This window comes from Neofelis nebulosa, chromosome 7 (assembly GCF_028018385.1).
Source record: "Neofelis nebulosa isolate mNeoNeb1 chromosome 7, mNeoNeb1.pri, whole genome shotgun sequence".
NCBI classification, from domain to species: Eukaryota; Metazoa; Chordata; class Mammalia; order Carnivora; family Felidae; genus Neofelis; species Neofelis nebulosa.
This window is the reverse complement of record NC_080788.1, coordinates 35,568,326-35,588,826: the sequence shown is the minus strand read 5'-3', so window position 1 is coordinate 35,588,826 and position 20,501 is coordinate 35,568,326. Positions and strand designations below refer to the sequence as shown.

General features: G+C 41.0%; 1 protein-coding gene across 1 annotated transcript in view; it reads right to left on the bottom strand.

Annotated features, from left to right (window-relative positions):
• Positions 1-17,156, bottom strand: part of UACA (uveal autoantigen with coiled-coil domains and ankyrin repeats) — a 95,337-nt gene extending 78,181 nt beyond the window's left edge. The window contains exon 1 of the mRNA XM_058737210.1: positions 16,942-17,156. Coding sequence (XP_058593193.1) covers positions 16,942-17,025 — 84 coding nt within the window. The 5' untranslated portion in view covers positions 17,026-17,156. The remainder of the gene's footprint in view (positions 1-16,941) is intronic.
• Positions 17,157-20,501: the final 3,345 nt, after the last annotated feature.

The following is a 20,501-nucleotide window of genomic DNA, read 5'->3' as shown; positions in this document are numbered from 1 at the left end:
GGGAGAGATTTGCTTAAGGTACCAAATTTAAGGAGGGACTCATTCAGGATCAGGAAATGAGCCAAAATAGGAGGCAAGAGCCTGTTGTTTTAATCTCACCTCCCACTCAGCAGGAATTGCACCAAGCAGAAAACAGCACACTGATTCCCACATGCCCAAGGTCTGTCCTGTTCTAAGCCATGATGGCACTTGCCACCCCACTCATCATCTGCGTCCCCTCAAAGAACCACAGGGTCTGCTTAGCCTTTTGGGAGGGATGGTACCAAACAGGGACAGAGGAACTCAGCAGAAAGAGTCACCTATAAGCACACACTCAGAACACTTAAAAGTTTTGAAACTGTGAAGGAGGAGAAGTCAGGCATTCCAGAAAGCTCCCGAAACTGTCCTTTATAAAGTTGGCCTGGTGTTTAAAAGTGGTTTGTAATTTTCAAGCACGTGCGTTCACACTTGAAATGGAAATGTTGCTATTTTAGGCATTTATTTCCAATTACTGCTATTTAACGGAATCAGTGTTATCACCCAGGGACGATGAAAAGCAATAGTACCCTAGGCGGTTGGCAATGTTGGTTTTAAGAAATCAGCCCGACTCCAGAATAACTCGGAGGATACGGTTTCATCTCCACGACAACAACATTCCTTGTCTAGCCATCTTTGAGGAGTATCTACCATGCTGCGCAGTCAGGAGCAGACACAGGAAAGTTGACCTTACAGGGCAGAACCAACAATAACAACAAAAACCCAACAAGACAGGCTCATTGCGTTAGATGAGACACTTCCTTTGTCTTAGGGGTACAGCCCAACCCACCACACCCAAAAGCCTCTCTAATGGACCCTAAGTGTAGTGCCTTCCTCCTCTGTGACGCATCCTTTCCCACGCCATCAGTTCAGCAGCAGGAATGTAATTAGATCTAAGCAATTAGGAAAACTGCTATTCTACTTCCTCAGTTGTGTGTACAGAAAACGCTCTAATAAAAGCTGAACTTACAGGGCCCTTGCAGTAAATAATGCCTTCACTCTAAGAGGGATGAAGGACTCAAAGTGGCTTGAAGGCAAGCAATAAGAAGTCCTTGCACATCTTTAAAGGCCACACACAAGCGACTTTAAGTCTATCTTTCCAAGCCACTCTTAGACCTCTCTGTGGACTCTCTTTTTCAAAAACAACACGCAGGCCTGTGCATTCTCCCTGTCAGTATAACATGGGCCAGCAAGAGCTGTTTCCCCAGCAAATGAATGAGGTGGCAAATGTTAGGAAATACAGGGCTTTTACCTAATTACCCACAGGTTCTTGCTACCCATGAGCTTCATGATATATTCAGTAGTTAAACAAAATTAGGGGGAACGTTCAGAAGTTTTTCACATGTGACACTTGCCAGCAAGAATCTTTCAAGGCCAATGATTTGTATGTTCCCAGTAATAAATTCCCAAATTAGATTCCTAGTTTTATATAAATCAGTTCATTATAAATGTTATTAATATAAGTCTATTTCAGGGGCGCCTGGGTGGCTCAGTTGGCTAAGCGTCCGACTTCGGCTCAGGTCATGATCTCACGGTTCGTGGGTCTGTGCTGACAGCTCAGAGCCTGGACCTGCTTCGGATTCTGTGTCTCCGTCCGTCTCTGCCCCTACTCCGCTCATGCTCTGTTCTCTCAAAAATAAACAAAAGTTAAAAAAATATAAGTCTATTTTAGTTATAACAAGTCACATCATGACAAAAAAAAAAACAGAAAATAAAAATCTCATAATTCATAATGATGATCACCTTTGTATATTCCCTGCTGATCTCTTCCCAAGTGAATGTTTTATATGACTACCATCAGGTTGCACCTCTGTTTTTTATTCTGATTTTTTCACTTGTAAGAACTCTATCTCTTCCACAGAACTTCTTCATATGGTTGTAAAATAGTCTTGCATATTAGTTTTCTACTGCTGTGTAAAAAATCCCTACAAACTTAGAGGCTTGAAAACACACTTACTTATTACTTCACAGTTGTGTAGGTTAGAAGCCCAGGTGGGACCAACTGGTTTCTTTGCTTAGGGTCTCCCAAAGCCAAAGTCACCAGCCAGGCTTGGCTCTTACCTGGGGACAAATTTGCTCCCAGGCTCGTTCAGGTTGTTGGTAGAACTCAGTTCCTCCAGCTGTAGTTCTGTGGCACCTGTCTCCTTGCTGGCCTTCAGAGCCTCTCTCCCACAGCTCTCGAAGGCCACTGGCATTCCTTCTCCCACAACCCCGTACCCCCTCAAGGCCAGCAACAACATGACCAGTCTCTCTTGTCCTTCAAAACTCTCTGACTTCCAATTCTGCTGTGAGCCAGAGAAAAATCTGTTTTCCAAGGTTCAAGTGATTAGAACAGGTCCACCTGGATAATCTCCTTTTTGGCCGACCCAAAGTCAAGTGATTACAACCTTAAATTACATCTGCAAAATCTCGTCTGCCACATAGCAACATAATCGTGGGCATATTTTCTCATCATATTCAAAGTCCTGGGGATGGGGGAGATCGTGGAGGATCGTTTTTAGAATTCTGTCTACCACACCTCTGCGTCACAATAGAAAATGTACACTTAACTGTGGGTTGTGGCTGAAAAACTTGAAGGTTATCTTGCCACTGGATCAGAAAACCTGAAAGGTCCTTTCTAACTCTAAAAATCAAATATTTAAATTTTTTTTTTTCAACGTTTTTTATTTATTTTGGGGACAGAGAGAGACAAAGCATGAACGGGGGAGGGGCAGAGAGAGAGGGAGACACAGAATTGGAAACAGGCTCCAGGCTCCGAGCCATTAGCCCAGAGCCTGACGCGGGGCTCGAACTCACGGACCGCGAGATCGTGACCTGGCTGAAGTCGGAGGCTTAACCGACTGCGCCACCCAGGCGCCCCTAAAAATCAAATATTTAAATGTATTAAAGAAATAAAGTGTAAAGTTATTTTAAAACTTGGGGGAAAATTACATGAATTCTGAAATTAGTTAAATAAAAAAGTGAGCTGAAGTTCAAAAAAAGAAACATGTTTTTGCAAAATTGTCACCTCTTTGGGGGCCAGTGTTCTAGTCACAACAAAAGGTTGAACATTTAGGAAATAATGAACCATTAAAGTGGAAATAAAGGTTAGTGCCACTTTAGTGCTAAATCATAATGCCTGGGGAAAACAGAAGCAAAGAACTCTGAAACCAGTGACAATTTCCATAACACAAAACTCCAGTTTGATTCTAAATATGCAGATTGGAGGAGAGGTAAATAGGCCAAATAAAAAACTAGCTCATATATAGATTATTCCATCCAAAGTTCATTAAGAAAAACTAGAACTAAGGATATGACCCTGGGATCAGGCTGGCAGGGCCTCTCAGGAAGGATTCAGCTGACTGGCTTTGGTTTAAGATAGTTCCCATCGGCACCACAAAAATCAGGTGGTGGAAGAGGAGGAGGAGGAGGAGGAGGAGGAGGAAAGAGAAAAGAGGAGGAGGAAAGAGAAAGGAGGAAGGGAAGGAAGAGGAGGAAAAAGAAGGCAGGCAAGGGGAAAGAGAGGAGAAAAAGAAAGGAGAAAAGAAGAGGGGAGGAAGGAAGGGAGGAAGGGAGGGAGGAAAAGAACCTGACATATAGTCAGTGCTAAATAAATATTTTTGAATGAAAATACAATGTAACAGATCATAAATACGTTTGTGGCCTTCAGGAAATTCTTCCCCCTAGGCAGAGAAGAAAGTCTTTCTAAATCTCAGCTACTCTTGAGCTAAAAATTCTGGGGCAGTCTGCAAGGGAGCTGGATAACAGCTCCTAGAAGTGACACAAAAAAATTGAGGGCAGGCAATAAAACTGTGAAGACCAAATCTGCTAAATAGTGGGGGAACTGAACTGTGCTGAAATTTTTAGTCTCAAAGTAATTATAACCTATACAGTGGCAAATATATAAGTAGCGTGTCCCTCAATAGAATTCCAAAGTCTTGTCTCCAGCAAAAAAAAAAAAAAAAAAAAAAAAGAGCCAGGATCCTGCCTATTGGTACTAACAGCAGAAAGAACATGTTGATAGCTGTGAGAGATACCCCTGGAATGAGAAGCCTGTGACGGTCAGAAATACAAAATACTAGCCATAGTTTCAACTCTTACTGCAGTGCCCTTTTCTCCACAGCCTGCAAAGTAGTCATTCATTGTGTTACTCCAGGAAAGTTCAGTGGGGAAAAATATGCATTTTGTAACCTGACAAAGACTTCTCCCTTGCAAGTGTATTTTTAAATTCAGCTAACCAACTCAAAATCCCCTTGTGCAAAAACAAAAGTTGTACTTTTCTTAGTCTTATTCTCTATTCATGCAAACATTAGAAAAAAGCAATTCAAATTAGAATTCAGAAGGTCTTTTCATTCCACATATAAACAATAAACTTTACTCTTCACCCCGTCAAGATGTGAGCAACGCTTTCTATATTTTCAGAATAGGATCAGTACAATTTTAGGTACACCTAACAAAAACTAATGTAATTGTTTTAACTGACAGATAACAACCACTGCTGAAATTTCTATTTACATTGTTGTACAGCTTCCAAAATGTTAGCATTCTTTTTAGTTACCTATAATCTCTGATAGGGTAGAAAGGCAAGTAAAATTATCCCCACCTTACAAGAGAAAGAATTGGAACTTCCAAAGTAACTTGCCCAAGTTCACAGAGCTTTTCAATCGCAGCGCCTGGACTCAAACCAAGATTTTCGGACATCTTCTTAATCCTGATCTTCTGCCTATAGAATATCTCTACTTATATGGTATGACACTAAAATGAAAGATGCTTCTAAAACTGCATCACATTTTCCTTCTATTTGCACAAGGAAAAGGAAAATCATAGAATAATTTATGTCAAACAAAAGCATTGATTTTGATAAAAATTCTTATGAAATAGACCAATATAAGAAACCAAAAGCAACAATACAAGAAATGAAAAAAAATGATATAATGCCCTTCTGCATCTCTTGATACAGTCTTTCAAGTCTAGATTGTCTGATATAAGTATGGCTACTCCAGCTTTCTTTTGTTGAACATTAGCATGATAGATGGTTCTCCATCCCCTTATTTTTAATCTGTAGGTGTCTTTAGGTCTAAAGTGGGTCTCTTGTAAACAGCATATAGATGGGTCTTGTTTTCTTATCCATTCTGTTACCCTATGTCTTTTGACTGGAGCATTGAGTCCATTGACGTTTAGAGTGAGTACTGAAAGATGAACTTATTGCCATTATGATGCTTGTAGAGTTGGAGTTTCTGGTGGTGTTCTCTGGTCCTTTCTAACCTTTTGTTGCTTTTGGTATTTATTTATATTTATATATATATATATACACACATATATATACACACGTGTATATATATATGTGTGTATATATATATACACGTGTGTATATATATGTGTGTATATATGTGTGTATATATACACATATGTATATATGTATATATGTGTGTGTGTGTGTATATATATATATATATATATATATATATGTATTTTTTTTTCATCTTTTGCCCCCTCAAAGAGTCCCCCTTAATATTTCTTACAGGGCTGGTTTAGTGGTCACAAACTCCTTTAAAATATCAGTATTATATCATAGATAAGAAGATATCTTATCCTTAAGTGATGGATGCTACAGTATTTAAAGGTAAAATATAATGTCTGCAACTCTCAAGAGACTTAATGAAAAATGTATGTATATATTACATATAGATAGATAGAGCAAATACAGCAGAATTTTGACTCTTGAATCTAAGTAATGAGCAAGTAGATCCTAATCCACTGTACTATTTTATATTTCAAATTTTCATAATAAAAGTTGGAGAAAACTTTTATTAGCACAAATTAGATATGTGCTCAAAATCTGTGCCTATAAAGATTATTAGAATAGCAAATTAAACTTTCAAAAGTATTTTGCAAATAGCATCATCAGAATATTGAGCTATTCGTCCAAACTGGTTATAAATCAAGCTCACTTTAAAACAATGCCAACTTGCCGGCCTACAAGAAGACACAGGCAGTGTTCTAGCACACAATTACCTCTGGTCAGGGACTATGCCTCCCACACACTGCATCATGCCCTGGGGGACTCACTGGGGCTCGCTGAGGGCCAGCAAACAAGGGCTCTTGTCTGTTGACTGTGACTTTAACAAATCACAACTTCTCTGGGTCTCAGATACCATGTCTCTAACGGTGCCCTCCTCTCTCTCCCTTACAGCACTGTAAGGATTTGGGCCCTCGGGGATTCCTGCCTACACTACGGTGACAGCCTCATGAACCATCCACCCGCCCGCCAAGCTTGAGCCCCTACAATCCCTCCTAAACAGGCCTATCAAGTAATCCATCCGAAGCACAGTTGATCGTGTGATTCCCAAATTCTGAATACACAGGACAAAGTCCAACACTCTTAAAATATGGCGTATTTTAAGCCATTCCGAGATTTAGTCCCAACTTCCCCTCCTGCCTATCTCCTCCTCAATCCCCCCACCTATTACCCATTCTAGGAGCCACCAAAGCTAAACTGACAAACCAGCTGCCCTCCTCCCCCACTCTTGACACTTTTCTGCCCCGTGCCTTTGCTCTCTTGCTGTTGCCTCGGAGAGCAGTTTCTTCCTTTCCTGGATCGCATAAGCAACCGCTTCATGGGTACAGGGTTTCCTTCTGGGGTGACGAAAACGTTCTGGAACTAGACAGAGATGGCAGTTACACAACACTGGGAGCACCCTATATGACACCGAGTTGTTCACTTTGTGACCGATTAACTTTGTGTTGTGTGAACCTCTCCTCCATTTTCAAAAAGCAGCAGCAGCAGCAGGCTCATCCTGCAGGAAAACACCTGCACCGACTCCTCAGCCCCAGACGGGATCCGCACGGAGACCGCAGAGACCCATTCCCCTGTCACAGCAGTTAGTACTCTGTAGCATGTGTTTAAAGAATTCCCCCGCCCGACTTCCAGCCTCCTATCTTCCTCATCTTCTCATCCCTCAGAAACATTGTTTGTTTGGTTTTTCAATAAGTAAAACATAGAGACACCACTTATATCCTTAGGGGCAAGAGACTGGAGCAGATGGTCCTTTGAAGATCCAGATCTAAAAGTCCACAAGGGCATGTGTTAATTGGAAAGGAAAAGATCAGGAAAGACTGCCGTTCAGCTGGTTATAAGGGTAAAAATGGAAAGACCTTTGGTGAGATTTTTCAGTTCGTAATAATAAGAACTAACATTTATTGAGTTCTTAACTTTAATTAATAATCCCACTTTCCAAATGAGGAAACAAATATATTTAAGTAACTTGTCCAAGGTCACAAAGGGGCAGCAAGATTCGAACCCAAGTGGGCGGACACACTGCCCTGCCTCCATACTGCCTCAGACAAGGTTTCAAGAGGTATGTATGAGTGGACATTCTTTGGCCCACAATTTGGCTTTTCTGAGGCTAAGAAAACACTCCATTTTCCACATTTATCTACTTAGCCATTGCCATGAATGTCGATATGTCATAAAGTGCTTTTTTAAATATAAAATGTTAGTTTGTCAAACCTTGACAGCACATCAATAAGGTCAGTATTAAAAACATATCATCCTCCCCCGCCAAGAAAGTATATACCCTATGGTACACACTTGTGTGCACACACCTCGAGCTAGTAAGCCCACAATTTTTAGTTCTACTGGATTCTCAGATCTTGCTTCACCAATTTGTCCTCCTAAATATTTAAAACCAAGAATGCTAGGATAATATGTTGGGCAAAGACACACACACACACACACACACACACACACACACACACACACGCAAAAGCAAAAAGGGATAATATCACAAAATATGACAAAGTAGAATTCAAGACAAAAGTTGAATAGGACAAATTAAAGACTTTTATACCACTAGTTACGCTCCACAGTGAATGTAAAAAATCCAAGATTCTTAATGTATCAATTATCACAAAATTAAGTACAAAAACTAAAAGTGGCAATAAGCCTAGAAGTATGTTCACACTCCCTAGCAATCAAAAACACAGATTAAAGCTGTAATTTTTTTCCGATCAGGTCCACAAATGGGTTTAAATGATAGTGCCCATTTTGGAAGGGTGTAGTGAATGCAACAATTTCTACACTGCTGGAAGGAACACAAATTGGTTTTGAGACTTAGCGTAAAAGGCCTTCCTTCCCTCTAAACCTTCCTCTCTCTCATTTTCTTCGGTACATACATGGTTTAAGATTCAAATGCCATCTCTTGGAAATTCTATCAGTTCACATGGTTAAAAACATGAGCTCCAGAGTCAGGTTACCTGATGTCCACTTACTTATTAGCTATGACACCTTAGGCACGCAATTACTTAATTTTGTCTGTAAAATGACAGCAATAGTACCCACTCCTTAGGGTTGCTGTCAGGATTAAGTAAGCTAATGCAAAACACTTTAAACAATGCCGGGACATACACGCTCAGTACATATTGCCTATTGGCACTTGGATTTCTTATCAATAATCTCTTTTTACGTAATTGACTAGTATTTGCTAAGTATTCCTGGTGGGACATTTGTATCTGCTCAAATCATTTCAAATTACTTATAATTTTAAGTACAAAGCTTATCAGAATCAAAGATGATCCAAAAAATGATACATGTATCATCACTGTTATCAAGATGATTAAATTCTGATTGAATAATAAAGAGGCAATATGCAATCTTTAAAAAGAGCATGACCAGTGGCTTATGGCATAGTAAAAAGCGTTGCGGGTGACTTATTTTATTCTTTATCTTCAACTGTATTTTGTTTTCTATACTGAACATGTATGACTCTTAGGGCACGGGGAGGGGAAGGTTTTTAAAACAATAGGCAGTCACTTATCTTGACTGTTTCAGTCATACACTTATTCTCCCTCCAGGGCACTTGCCAGGTCTGATTCGATTATACAGTTCATCCCATCTCATCCTTCACCACAGCTTTAGTAACTATCATGGCTCATCTTCTGCACACCACTTTGGAGACTATACCATTCTGAAATAAATTCATCAATGTTCGTAATAGTCAAGACTTCCGAGGCTAACAAAAATCCAACAGACTAAACCGTTCTTGTGACCACAAAAGGGTAATTCTTTTCTTGTCTTTTTGTTATATATTTAAGCCTAGAAGAGAAAAGCTACATAAAGCTTTTAATTATTTTACGATTCAGAATAAGGAGGCATCAAGTGTATATTATCCTGCCATTCTGTTTATAATTTCAGGAAGTGCATTTCAACCATCATTTTTTGGCAAATTTCCTACAGAAATCAATTTGATCGCTCTTATATAACTAAGCTCAAGCAGGTGGAAATTTTCGACAATTTATTATATGCCTTAGGTGTCAAGGCAAATGTTTGCATGATTGCTAACAGGACACTTAAGTCTTCTAATATGATAGAGATGAAACACAGGAGTTGTAATGTTTAAGTTGAATATTCTTGCATGTAGATTTCTTTACCAAGTATGTTGCTGGCTATTAGCTCATTCTAAGCAGGAAAGAAAAGAAGGATAAACTTGTTAACTCCTACCCATACAATAATTTCTTCACATGAAATTTTACCAATTGAGAAATCTGTCTGAACAAGGACTTAAACTTGCCAAGGAACTCAAATTCTTTATTCTTGAGAGAGAGAGAGAGAGAGAGAGAGAGAGAGACAGCATGAGCAGGGGAGGAGCAGAGCAAAAGATGAACACAGAATCTGAAGCAAGCTCCAGGCTCTGAGCTGTCAAACACAGAGCCCGACCTGGGGCTCGAACTCACAAGCTGTGAGACCAAGGCCCTAGCCGAAGTCAGACTCTCAACGGACTGAGCCACCCAGGCGCCCAGGAATTCAAATTCTTAATTCAAGTTAACAAAAAAGAAAAGCTTTCCTTTATTCCCCTCTAGCTGCCACCCTCCAGCTCCTTACTCTGAAATTTTCATCCGTACCTCATCTACACCACCCTCTATGGTAACACCAAGGTTCCTTTCCACGTCTGATGCTCCCTCAATGCACTATGGAATTTCACAGCTCTACACCACTGCGTTTGCTGTCCTTTCGCCTGGACAACCCTTCAAACTGTCTATCTGGCCCAGGCTCAAGCTTCACCTTTTCACCTCCTCCTCCTCCACCCTACACATCTGTGCACCCACGGCAATTTATATACACCTCTATCACTCCCTGGCTTTTAACATACTGTATTATATGTCTGGCTCTTAAAACTTTTGAAGGCTGTGACTAGATCTTTCTCATTACGGAATTTTTAGAACGTACACAAAATACAATAGTATCACAAAAGTAAATACAACAGTATCATGAACCAGCCAACCACAACAATGAATTCATGACCAACCCTGTTTCAGCTCTACCCCCTACTACTCACTTCTCCCACCCGCCCACTCACAGATTATTTGGAAACAAATCCCAGACTTCACATCGTTTCATCTGTAAATAATATACTTCTAAATGTTTCTCTGAAAGATAAAAACTCTTTGCAAACATAACCACATCGCTACCATTATCACATTTAAATCTTTTTAGGTAATGGTTCCACAATGCCATCACTTATCCCGGTGGTGTTTACATTGCCTCATTTTATTTTTATGATTAATCAGGGTCCAAATGAGGTTTATCATTGCAATTGGTTAATGTGTCTCCTAAATCTCTTTTAATCTCCAGATTTCTCCATTTTTTTTCTTATTATAATTTACTTTTGAAGAAACTAAGCCATTTGTTCTAAGAGTTTCCCATGATCACAATTACATTCACTGCATCCCCATGTTGCTCTATACCTGTATTTTCTGTTAAATGGAGGTTCTTTGGGCAAGACTATTCATAGGTAGTCATGAATATTTCTATCAGGAGAAATAGACAACAACCCATCTGGTTGTCTTTCCCTTTGAGACCTTAGTAGCCACTGATAATCACTGTCTGTGCTCTAGATCCATCAATTCAATAGGAGCTGGGAAACTATGACATACACCAATTCCATCATCCCAACTTCATCTATTAGCTGGGATGAAAACACCTTGTATAAAAAAGAAACCTCCCTCATCAAATACTTGGTTGACTTAAGGAAAAGTATCATACTTCATTCTTTGTCTTTATTTTCTGGTTCTTAAAAGAATACATCGGCTCCCTAACATCCTCCAAAAGTGACAAGTTTCTCTTTGGTTTGTAATCATTATTATGAATGCACAGATTTAAAGACTAGTACACTGCCACATTATCCTTATTGATGATGGAACTGTCCCAGCACTGGCCACATGGGAACCTCTTCAAGTTGGCTCCTGAGTCCGAACCTTTGATAGCCTCCTTGCTTTCTAGTGTGACAGAGGATTCCAGGCTCCACTTACGCATTTTCTGCTTCCAACTTGGAATTACCTATTTCTTCACAGAGGACTTAATTATAATTCACTCTTGAGCCTAACTTATGTGTTCCATCAACGTTTTCCAAACTAAATAGGGTCCAATTCCTGAACTAATAATTTTAAATTTGAAAAACGTGTATCGTGCACAATAAACAAAGATTTACAACCATTACTTCACTCTTATTAATAAGCAATTAAGGGGGCGCCTGGGTGGCTCAGTCGGTTAGGCATCCGGCTTCGGCTCAGGTCATGATCTCGCGGTCCGTGAGTTCAAGCCCTGCGTCAGGCTCTGTGCTGACAGCTCAGAGCCTGGAGCCTGTTTCAGATTCTGTGTCTCCCTCTCTCTCTGACCCTCCCCTGTTCATGCTCTGTCTCTCCCTGTCTCAAAAATAAATAAACATTAAAAAAAAAAAAATTAATAAGCAATTAAGGGGCGCCTGGGTGGCTCAGTTAAGCGCCTCTTAGTTTCCGCTCAGGTCATGATCTCACAGTTCATGGGATCAACCCCTGCCCCCCTGACCCCCACCCCATCAGGCTCTGAGCTGACAGTGCAGAGCCTACTTGGGATTCTCTCTCTCTCCCTTGCTGTCTGCCCCTCCCCACCCTCCCACAAAACAAATAAATAAACTTTTAAAAAAAGAAGTAATTAAAATCCTTAACTACTCAGGTCCCTGAGTGGCTCAATCAGTTAGGCATCTGACTCTTGATTCTGGCTCAGGTCATGAGCTCACAGTTTGTGAGTTCGAGCCCCACATATTGGGCTCAGCAAGGACAGTGCAGAGCCTGCTTGGGATTCTCTCTCTCCCTCTCTTATCCTCCCCCACTTGTCCTCTCTCTGTCTCAAAATAAATAAATAAACTTAAAAAAGAAATCCTTAACTACTCATCATTTAAGTTCTTGAATTCCCTGTGTACCAACTCAACTGTCTGCTTTAGTATTATAATAAAATTCAACAATTCAAATAAGCATGATCCCCTGGAGTTAAAATCAAAAGTATAAAAATAGGACTTCTTTATTGTGATCTTCCTTCAAGAACCACAAGAAATGCAATGCAGGGAAAACTCTAGGAAATTGTCTGAACAAAACTTTAATTAAGTTAAGCGTTTTTAATTAAAGGGTGGCATCCTGGGGGCGCCTGACTGGCTCAGTCATGAAGCATGCAACTCTTGATCTCAGGGTCGTGAGTTTGATCTCCAGTTGGGTGTGGAGATTACTTTAAAAAATAAAATAAAATCTTTAAAAGAAAACAACAAAAATAAAGGTTGGTATCCTAAATGAAATTGAGTAAACAATGCTCAATTAAGTATCATCAGTTTAAATGTAACAATTTGTGATCTTAATTCTTACTATTCACATTACCCAAAAATCATTGTTATAATAATAATGTTAACATCTTTTCAAATGTACTCCAAAACAGAAAACGCTTCTCAAAATCATAACTGAGACAAAATTTAATCTTTTATACTTTCTAAACATCTCATACTTGTGTTCTTAGTGGGAATCAAAGGAATTTTTTGAAGATATTTTTCAGTTGCTGTATCTGTTAACTCTAAATGTGTTTAGAAATACCAATATTTTTTCAGGTTACTGAGATATTAACAAGATGCTTTAGAACATATTTGGTTGCTCATTCATAAAATTCATTGCCCCCAAATCAGAGTAGCCTAGAGAAACAGCAGAAAACTAACTGCAGAACCTCCCATATCAGAGATAACTAACAATCAGCATTTACTCCACTACAAACGATAAGTATAAGTATAGTTTAGGTGGAACCCCCTTCCAAAATGTCTGTTAACAGTATTTGTTACTGTGACTGTTCTGGAAATACAGTCTCTTAATTTTAATTACTCAATTTTCCTAGTCTGAACTAGGTGAAAACGGAATAGTCTATTCTCACTGTACACATAATTGTATACATAATTGTACATATAATTGCATATGTAATTGACTAGATTTGAAATAGCATTTACAGTCATTCAATTATCCCTTTCAGAAATCTGAAACTCCAATTTAGTGATTAAGATAAATGTCAACAACAAAAATAGTTTTATTTTATGATTAAAAGATGCAGCTATCTCCAGATTCATCTAGTATAGGACAAACTCTCAAATGTATTTTACCCACAATTTATAATTATGAACTACATTTATATATATATATATATAAACATAACCACTGTTGAGTGAACTCTAAACTCATTGGCATATTTATAACCATGGTACTATTCAAAATATTTTAAATGACTTTTTCTACATATAACTTAGTAATAATCTGTATTTCACATACTATAAAATATTTACATACCTCAGTCTATTGCTAATGCATCTCTTTCAAATAAATAACCTTAAATAAATACAAGAAGAAAAAGATTTATGAAATACACATGTTAAGATTTTTCTTCCTCAAATCAAAGTTGTGCAGAGAACATTATGATGATTACCATGATAATCAAATGACTGCTTTAAGATTCAAATTAGGTAATCATGGGGGTAAAAGGGAGGGGGGGAAGCAAGATAGATATATATATATATATATATATATATATATATGCGCATATATATGCCTTATACCAGATTATTCTATATGGATCAAACACTTATATGTTAAAAATGAAGCAAATTAAAAAACTAAAAGAAATCAGGTAGATTTTTTTTTTGCTTAATATTACAGAGTAAAAAGATGAAAATATAATGTAAACCTAAAAGTCACAAAAGGTTGATAAACTGAATTGCATAAAAATAACCACTTTCTGCATAGCAAAAGCCACCATAAACAAAGTCCTAAGATGAATAACTAAGAAAAAATATTACTCCTACTAAAATGGCTAATTTCCATGACATAAAGTATGTACAAATGAATTTAAAAAATCAACAACCCAATAGAAAAATGCAAAGGATAAACTGTTCATGAAAAAGAGAAAAGATCTATTGGGAGTTGGATTGGAATAGCATTGAATGTATGGGCCAATTGAAAGTTGATGTTCTTAAGATAATGAGTGTTCCAATCCAAAACATGGTTATTTATCTCCTTATTTAGGTCTTTAGTGATTTTCAATAAAATTTTGTGATGAAAGAAAGAAAGAAAGAAAGAAAGAAAGAAAGAAAGAAAGAAAGAAAACATGCAGCAGGCTCTTAAAAGCATGGAAAAAATAATTTCTCACACATTGGGTACATGATGTATGGAAGGAAATTTAACACTCTTCACTATTACAAATGCGCGTATCCTTTAACCCAGCAATTCTTTTAGAAACTGATCCTACAAGTGTACACGCACATGCACACACACACGCACATACACACACAGACTTGAAATATACACAGGTTTATTCATCATTGCATATTACAGCAAGGATCTGAATGGAGAAGCTCTGATTGGGCCTAATTATTTACAATTAAAAAAATGATATAGAATAGTACAGTATGCTATCATTCCCATAAAGGGTGAATATTTATATTCATATTTGTTTGTATGTGCTACACTCTGAAGGAATATGCATTTAACTGGTAACACCAACAATATATACACGTGTGACCAAATCTGCCTGACATTTGGGATTATGGTATAGATTGAAAGCAAAAGGAATCTATTTCTCCTTGTACATTCATTTCATTCTATTTGGTTTGGTGTTATTCATCATCACACTCATTTATTTTCATTTAAATATTTTACAAAATTTATTCTAATGTCTAACTTAAACAGAAATGCTCACTTTTTCTTTTTTATTATTAATTTATTTTGAGAGAGAGTGAGAGAGAGAGAGAGAGCGAGCGAGAAAGCGCATAAGCAGGGAAGGGGCAAAGAAAGGGAGAGAATCCCAAGCTGGCTCTGCGCTGTCAGCATGGAGCATGAAGTGGGGCTCAAACTCACGAACCATGATATCGGGACGTGAGTTGAAACCAAGAGCTGCATGCTTAACCAACTGAGCCACCTAGGCGCCCCAAAATGTTCACGTTTTCTAAGCAGGCAGATTCTGTCTTTTTTATACTATGTATTTCTCTTTATTTTTATGCTATTTTAAGAAAAAGAATGCTCAGTTTAGTAAATACTAAAGATTTAAGGTTGGAGAGATGCACTTCATGTTCCAAATGTATAAAATGCAAACTGGCAGGCTAATAGCAATAACAATTAAATACTCTGCATTTCTAGAGGAGAAAACAGGATAAAATTAAGGTATAGAAACCCCCCAGTGGGATGTGGATCTGTAGCCAAACAAAATGGGAAAATATAGCAAATAAATATAGAAAAGCTTATCTTTCACAAAGCTGAAAGGCAACCTGCACTACAAAAAAGTTTAATCTTTAACTACGGTGACCTCTGATATCACTAAATATTTGTCAATTATTATTTTAAAAAACAACGTGAAGCAAAGAAATCTCTTATGTGCTTATAAAACAAGTCCATGCTTTATTAAACTTCAAATCATCAAGTATCGTGCCATCTATAACTTTCCTTTTTTTTTTTTTAACTGGAAATTAAAGAGCCTAGTTTTGCCACAATGTCCTGTTAAGACCGAGTAAAATCATCGCAGAAGTAGGCGAAGAGAAAGCCACAATTCTGAATTAACTCCTAACCAGAAGCAGATCAAATAGTATTCTCATAAAAAGCACATAGAATCATTTAGTACAATTTGTGCCACATTATAAAGGCCCTTTTTAGTAACTCCAACTGGGCAAACTGGGCAGTTTGGGCATCCCATCTCGTGTACGTTTCTGACTCTTCGCGACTTTTTAAAGCAACCTTTCATTTAATAACGCAGAATTTTGATGACACTGCCATTCTTCTGACTTGCCAAATTATCCAAATCCCAACATCTGCAGTCAGGCTGTTTCTCAAGATTTCTGATCTGCTGCCAACTAGAGAGAGGCCCTGAGTACTCGTGAGCGTGCACGCTGAGGCCGGGCTGCCGAGCGCCGCCCGCCTGTCCCCCCGCACGTCTGTCCCACAGGTGAAGCTCGGCCCCGCAGGACCACCACCTTCCCAGCGTCACCACCACTTCCAGGACCGCTCCCTACGATGCTTTGTCTGCATCTGCGCCCTAGTCCGTCCGCCTCACTCAGAAATCCAGCTTCCCCAGTGATACAGCGACGGCGGCCAGCACCCGACGTCCCCTGGGCCTCGGAGTCTCGGACCCCAGGAGGGTGCGGAGTGCGACGGGCCGGCACCCGGGCCGCTGCCCTGCCCACCCGGATCGTGGGGCGCTAGTCCCTCCGTCCCGGCCCCCCGCGGGCCCGGCCCGACAGGACGCGCGTGGGGAACCGGGCCAGCCCCGGGCGAGGGGAGGGGCCGGGGTCGCCAAGGAAGAGGGGAGCCAGAAACCCGGGATGGAGGGAGGAGTGGGGCCGATTGAATCCCGGAGCGCCGGGGTTTCATCCAGGAGTTTCGGGGACCTGGGGGTGAGCGGCGGGGGCTGTGCCGTGGCGGCGACGGGGAGGGTCTCCAGGGTCTCCGCGCCGACGCCGAGCCCCGGCCCAAGGGAGGAGGAGTCCCCGGGACGACGGAGAGGGACGAGCTGAGAGGAGGCTGAGGAGGGCGGCGCGCGCTTCCGAGCAAAGGACCCCGAGGCTCGCGGGAGGGCAGCGCCGGCAGCCCTGGCAGCCCAGGACACGCACGGGCCATGGGACTCACCGCGCTGGCGGTGGCGACGGCGGCGCCGGACGACGCGGGTCCGGACGCCTCCTGCCTCCTCAGGCGGGACTTGAGACTCTTCATGGCCAAGTCTTCGCAGTCCGGCTCCTGGCGGCGCGGCGCGCCCGAGCCGCGCGCGAACCTTCAAGGGTGCGGGCTGCGAGCGCTCGGCGAGGCGACGGAGGCGGCGCCGGCGGTCCCGGCCCCACCTGCCACCTGGGGGGCCCCCCGGCTGCCCCCGGCTCCGGGCCTGCGGTGGGGCTCCCCTTCCGCAGCCAATCCTCCCGCGGCCCTGGCGGGGGTGGGGCCGGCTCCGGCCAATCGGAATCCGGGAAGGGGGCGGGACTTCCCTTTCAAACTTCTTAACACCCTTCCTCTCCCTGCTGGAAGAAAAGTTTAGAACTTCAGCCGCGGGACTGGCGGAGGTGAGCGGTGGCTACTTGGAAGGACGTGGGAACCAGTCTCCAGGCCACCGGTGCCTGCCTACTTTAGTGGTCTCAGGTCTAAAGAGAGCAGAGGGTCCAACCTAAGCCAACTCGCGTATTGGCCGGATCCCCCCCGCCCCCATCTCCTACCCATGTGCTTTTTCCCAAGTTAAGTTCCCTTTCTTTCGTCTCGTCCCAGGAAGAACACACAGCTTTCAACTTCCCTGCCGTCGGCCGGTGTTTTACTACACAAATCCCAGTGCCTGGAAACAAGCACACGCATCTAAACTCCGGAAACATACCACAGCCTCTAAGGAATAAGGTGCGGGCGCTACAGAAAAACATACAGTTAAGAACAGACTTTGAAAGACGTTACAGTAAATGTTAGATGGTCAGTGATTGTTTGTTGAGGGAAGAACCTGCTGCTTTAGAGAGAAAGATGGAATGGCGGGGGAGAGAGAGTGGGAGAGCATCAATAAAATACAGTGGTAAAGACAGTGGTGAAAAAAGTAGAGACGAAATTTTTTTTTTTTAATTTTTTTTTTCAACGTTTTTTTTATTTTATTTTTGGGACAGAGAGAGACAGAGCATGAACGGGGGAGGAGCAGAGAGAGAGGGAGACACAGAATCGGAAACAGGCTCCAGGCTCCGAGCCATCAGCCCAGAGTCTGACGCGGGGCTCGAACTCACGGACCGCGAGATCGTGACCTGGCTGAAGTCGGACGCTTAACCGACTGCGCCACCCAGGCGCCCCTGAGACGAAATTTTTGAGAAAGGGAAATAAGTATACCTCTAACCCTTTGTGCTGTGCCAAGGAAAAAAGAGGAAACAAGGTCTAGTGCGTTCCATATAGTCACATTTTGCTACACTTTTTGCTTTCTCACTTCATCTTCCCTCTCTGCTCTAGTATTCCCTACTTAGCCTACTGAATTAGTTTGTACTCCTCCAAAGAAGAAAACGAAAAAAGCTTGGATCCTCCAATGAGAATCCAGGCTTTCAGTAATACTATTTCAGGTAAAAACTTATAAATTAATATGGATAGTAATATATTTCTTGGTTCTCAGCTGTAATTGTCCTCCTTCCTCCTCCCCCCCCAACAAAAAGTATTTAATATCTATTAGATCAGTCTGCACAGATTTTGTTAAGACATCACAATTCTCTGAATCCAATCCATTCATTTAGTCATTCAACCCACACGTATGTTTAAGGAGTACTATACACAGCTAGTTACCAGAGGGAAAATAATAAACATGATATGTTGCTTTGCATCCAGGAAGTTTACAATCTAGTGAGTAAGACAGTAAAACAGGTAATCTCACTAAAGTATGTAGAGTTTGCCTCAGCTGCTAGGAGACAACATAGATAGCCCAGCTCTACAGTCTAAGTTCAAGGAAGATCTGATGGAAGAAGCAAAGCCTGATTTGATACTTTAACTTATTTAAAAAAAAAAAAAAAAAAAAAGACCCACATAGCCAAAGCGATACAAGAAGTTGCCAAAGGAAAACATATCATGGCCTTTTCTTCAAAATATTTTTCATTTTCTGCAAAAATACACTAAAGCTAATGAATTAATTCATCCTGTCCAGAAATTCAGATTAATGAGAATCATTTAAAGGAAGGACGAGGAGGGGCGCCTGGGTGGCTCAGTCGGTTAAGCATCTGACTTCGGCTCAGGTCATGATCTCACGGTTCATGAGTTGAAGCCCCCCATATGAGGCTCTGTGCTGACCACTCAAAGCCTGGAGCCTGCTTTGGGTTCTGTGTCTCCCTCTCTCTTTGCCCCTCCCCTGCTCGCTTGCTCTCTCTCTCTCTCTCTCAAATAAACATTTTTTTATTTTTATTTATTTATTTATTTATTTTGTTTATTTATTTTTGAGACAGAGAGAGACAGAGCATGAACGGGGGAGGGGCAGAGAGAGAGGGAGACACAGAATCGGAAACAGGCTCCAGGCTCTGAGCCGTCAGCCCAGAGCCCGACGCGGGGCTCAAACTCGCGGACCGTGAGATCGTGACCTGGCTGAAGTCGGACGCTTAACCGACTGCGCCACCCAGGCGCCCCTCAAATAAACATTTTTTTAAAGGAAAAAAATGTTTTAAAGGAAATATGAAGAAACAGGCAGGTGAGCAACACCCAGTAATTTGCTTTTAATATGACATCTTCAATCATCATTAAGGTCCATTTTTCCCAGCAAAATATTTATTCTAGCAGGCACCCATTTGAAAAGACAAACAGTCCATGTTTCTGACTAACAATGGATTCTTTTTGTCTGAAAGGTCAGTGGCTTCCTTTAGAATTTCCTTAGAAGTAACTCAAGGTTTTACTTAAATATTGTTAAAAAAAATTTTTTTTAGAGCTCTCTTGGAGAGGCAGCATTCAAAGATTGCGTTAGCCCTTAACAAAAAAGTAATTAACAGTGAATTTTGCCTTAATTAGTTCTATGAAAGGAAATTTCTTTGGCTCTTCCTCTTTCCTCAGATCCACAACCATTCAATTTTTGGTGGCTCTTAATAGTGCCTGTGGACAGTTGTGTCTCTGTCTTTTCTTGACTCTTCCTCTTTCCTCAGATCCACAACCATTCAATTTTTGGTGGCTCTTAATAAGGGTGCCTGTGGACAGTTGTGTCTCTGTCTTCACCTGCCACTACAAAGCCAAAATTATCCCATATCGGGATATTATAGAAGTTTCCCAACCAGTCATCCAACCTCCAGTCTCACCTTTCCCATCACTAGTAAATTACCAGCCATCCTCAAAAGTCTTAACAAAATATTCCTCCCTTGCTCAAAAACCTTCAGCAGCTAGGGGCACCTGGGTGGCGCAGTCGGTTAAGCGTCCGACTTCAGCCAGGTCACGATCTCGCGGTCCGTGAGTTCGAGCCCCGCGTCGGGCTCTGGGCTGATGGCTCGGAGCCTGGAGCCTGTTTCCGATTCTGTGTCTCCCTCTCTCTCTGCCCCTCCCCCGTTCATGCTCTGTCTCTCTCTGTCCCAAAAATAAATAAAAAACATTAAAAAAAAAAATTAAAAAAAAAAAAAAACCTTCAGCAGCTAATGAATGAAATCTAACTCCTTTACTTGGCATTTAAAGCTCTACAACATGAGCTCAACCCTGTTCTCCATCTGACGCTCCAAGCAAATTAC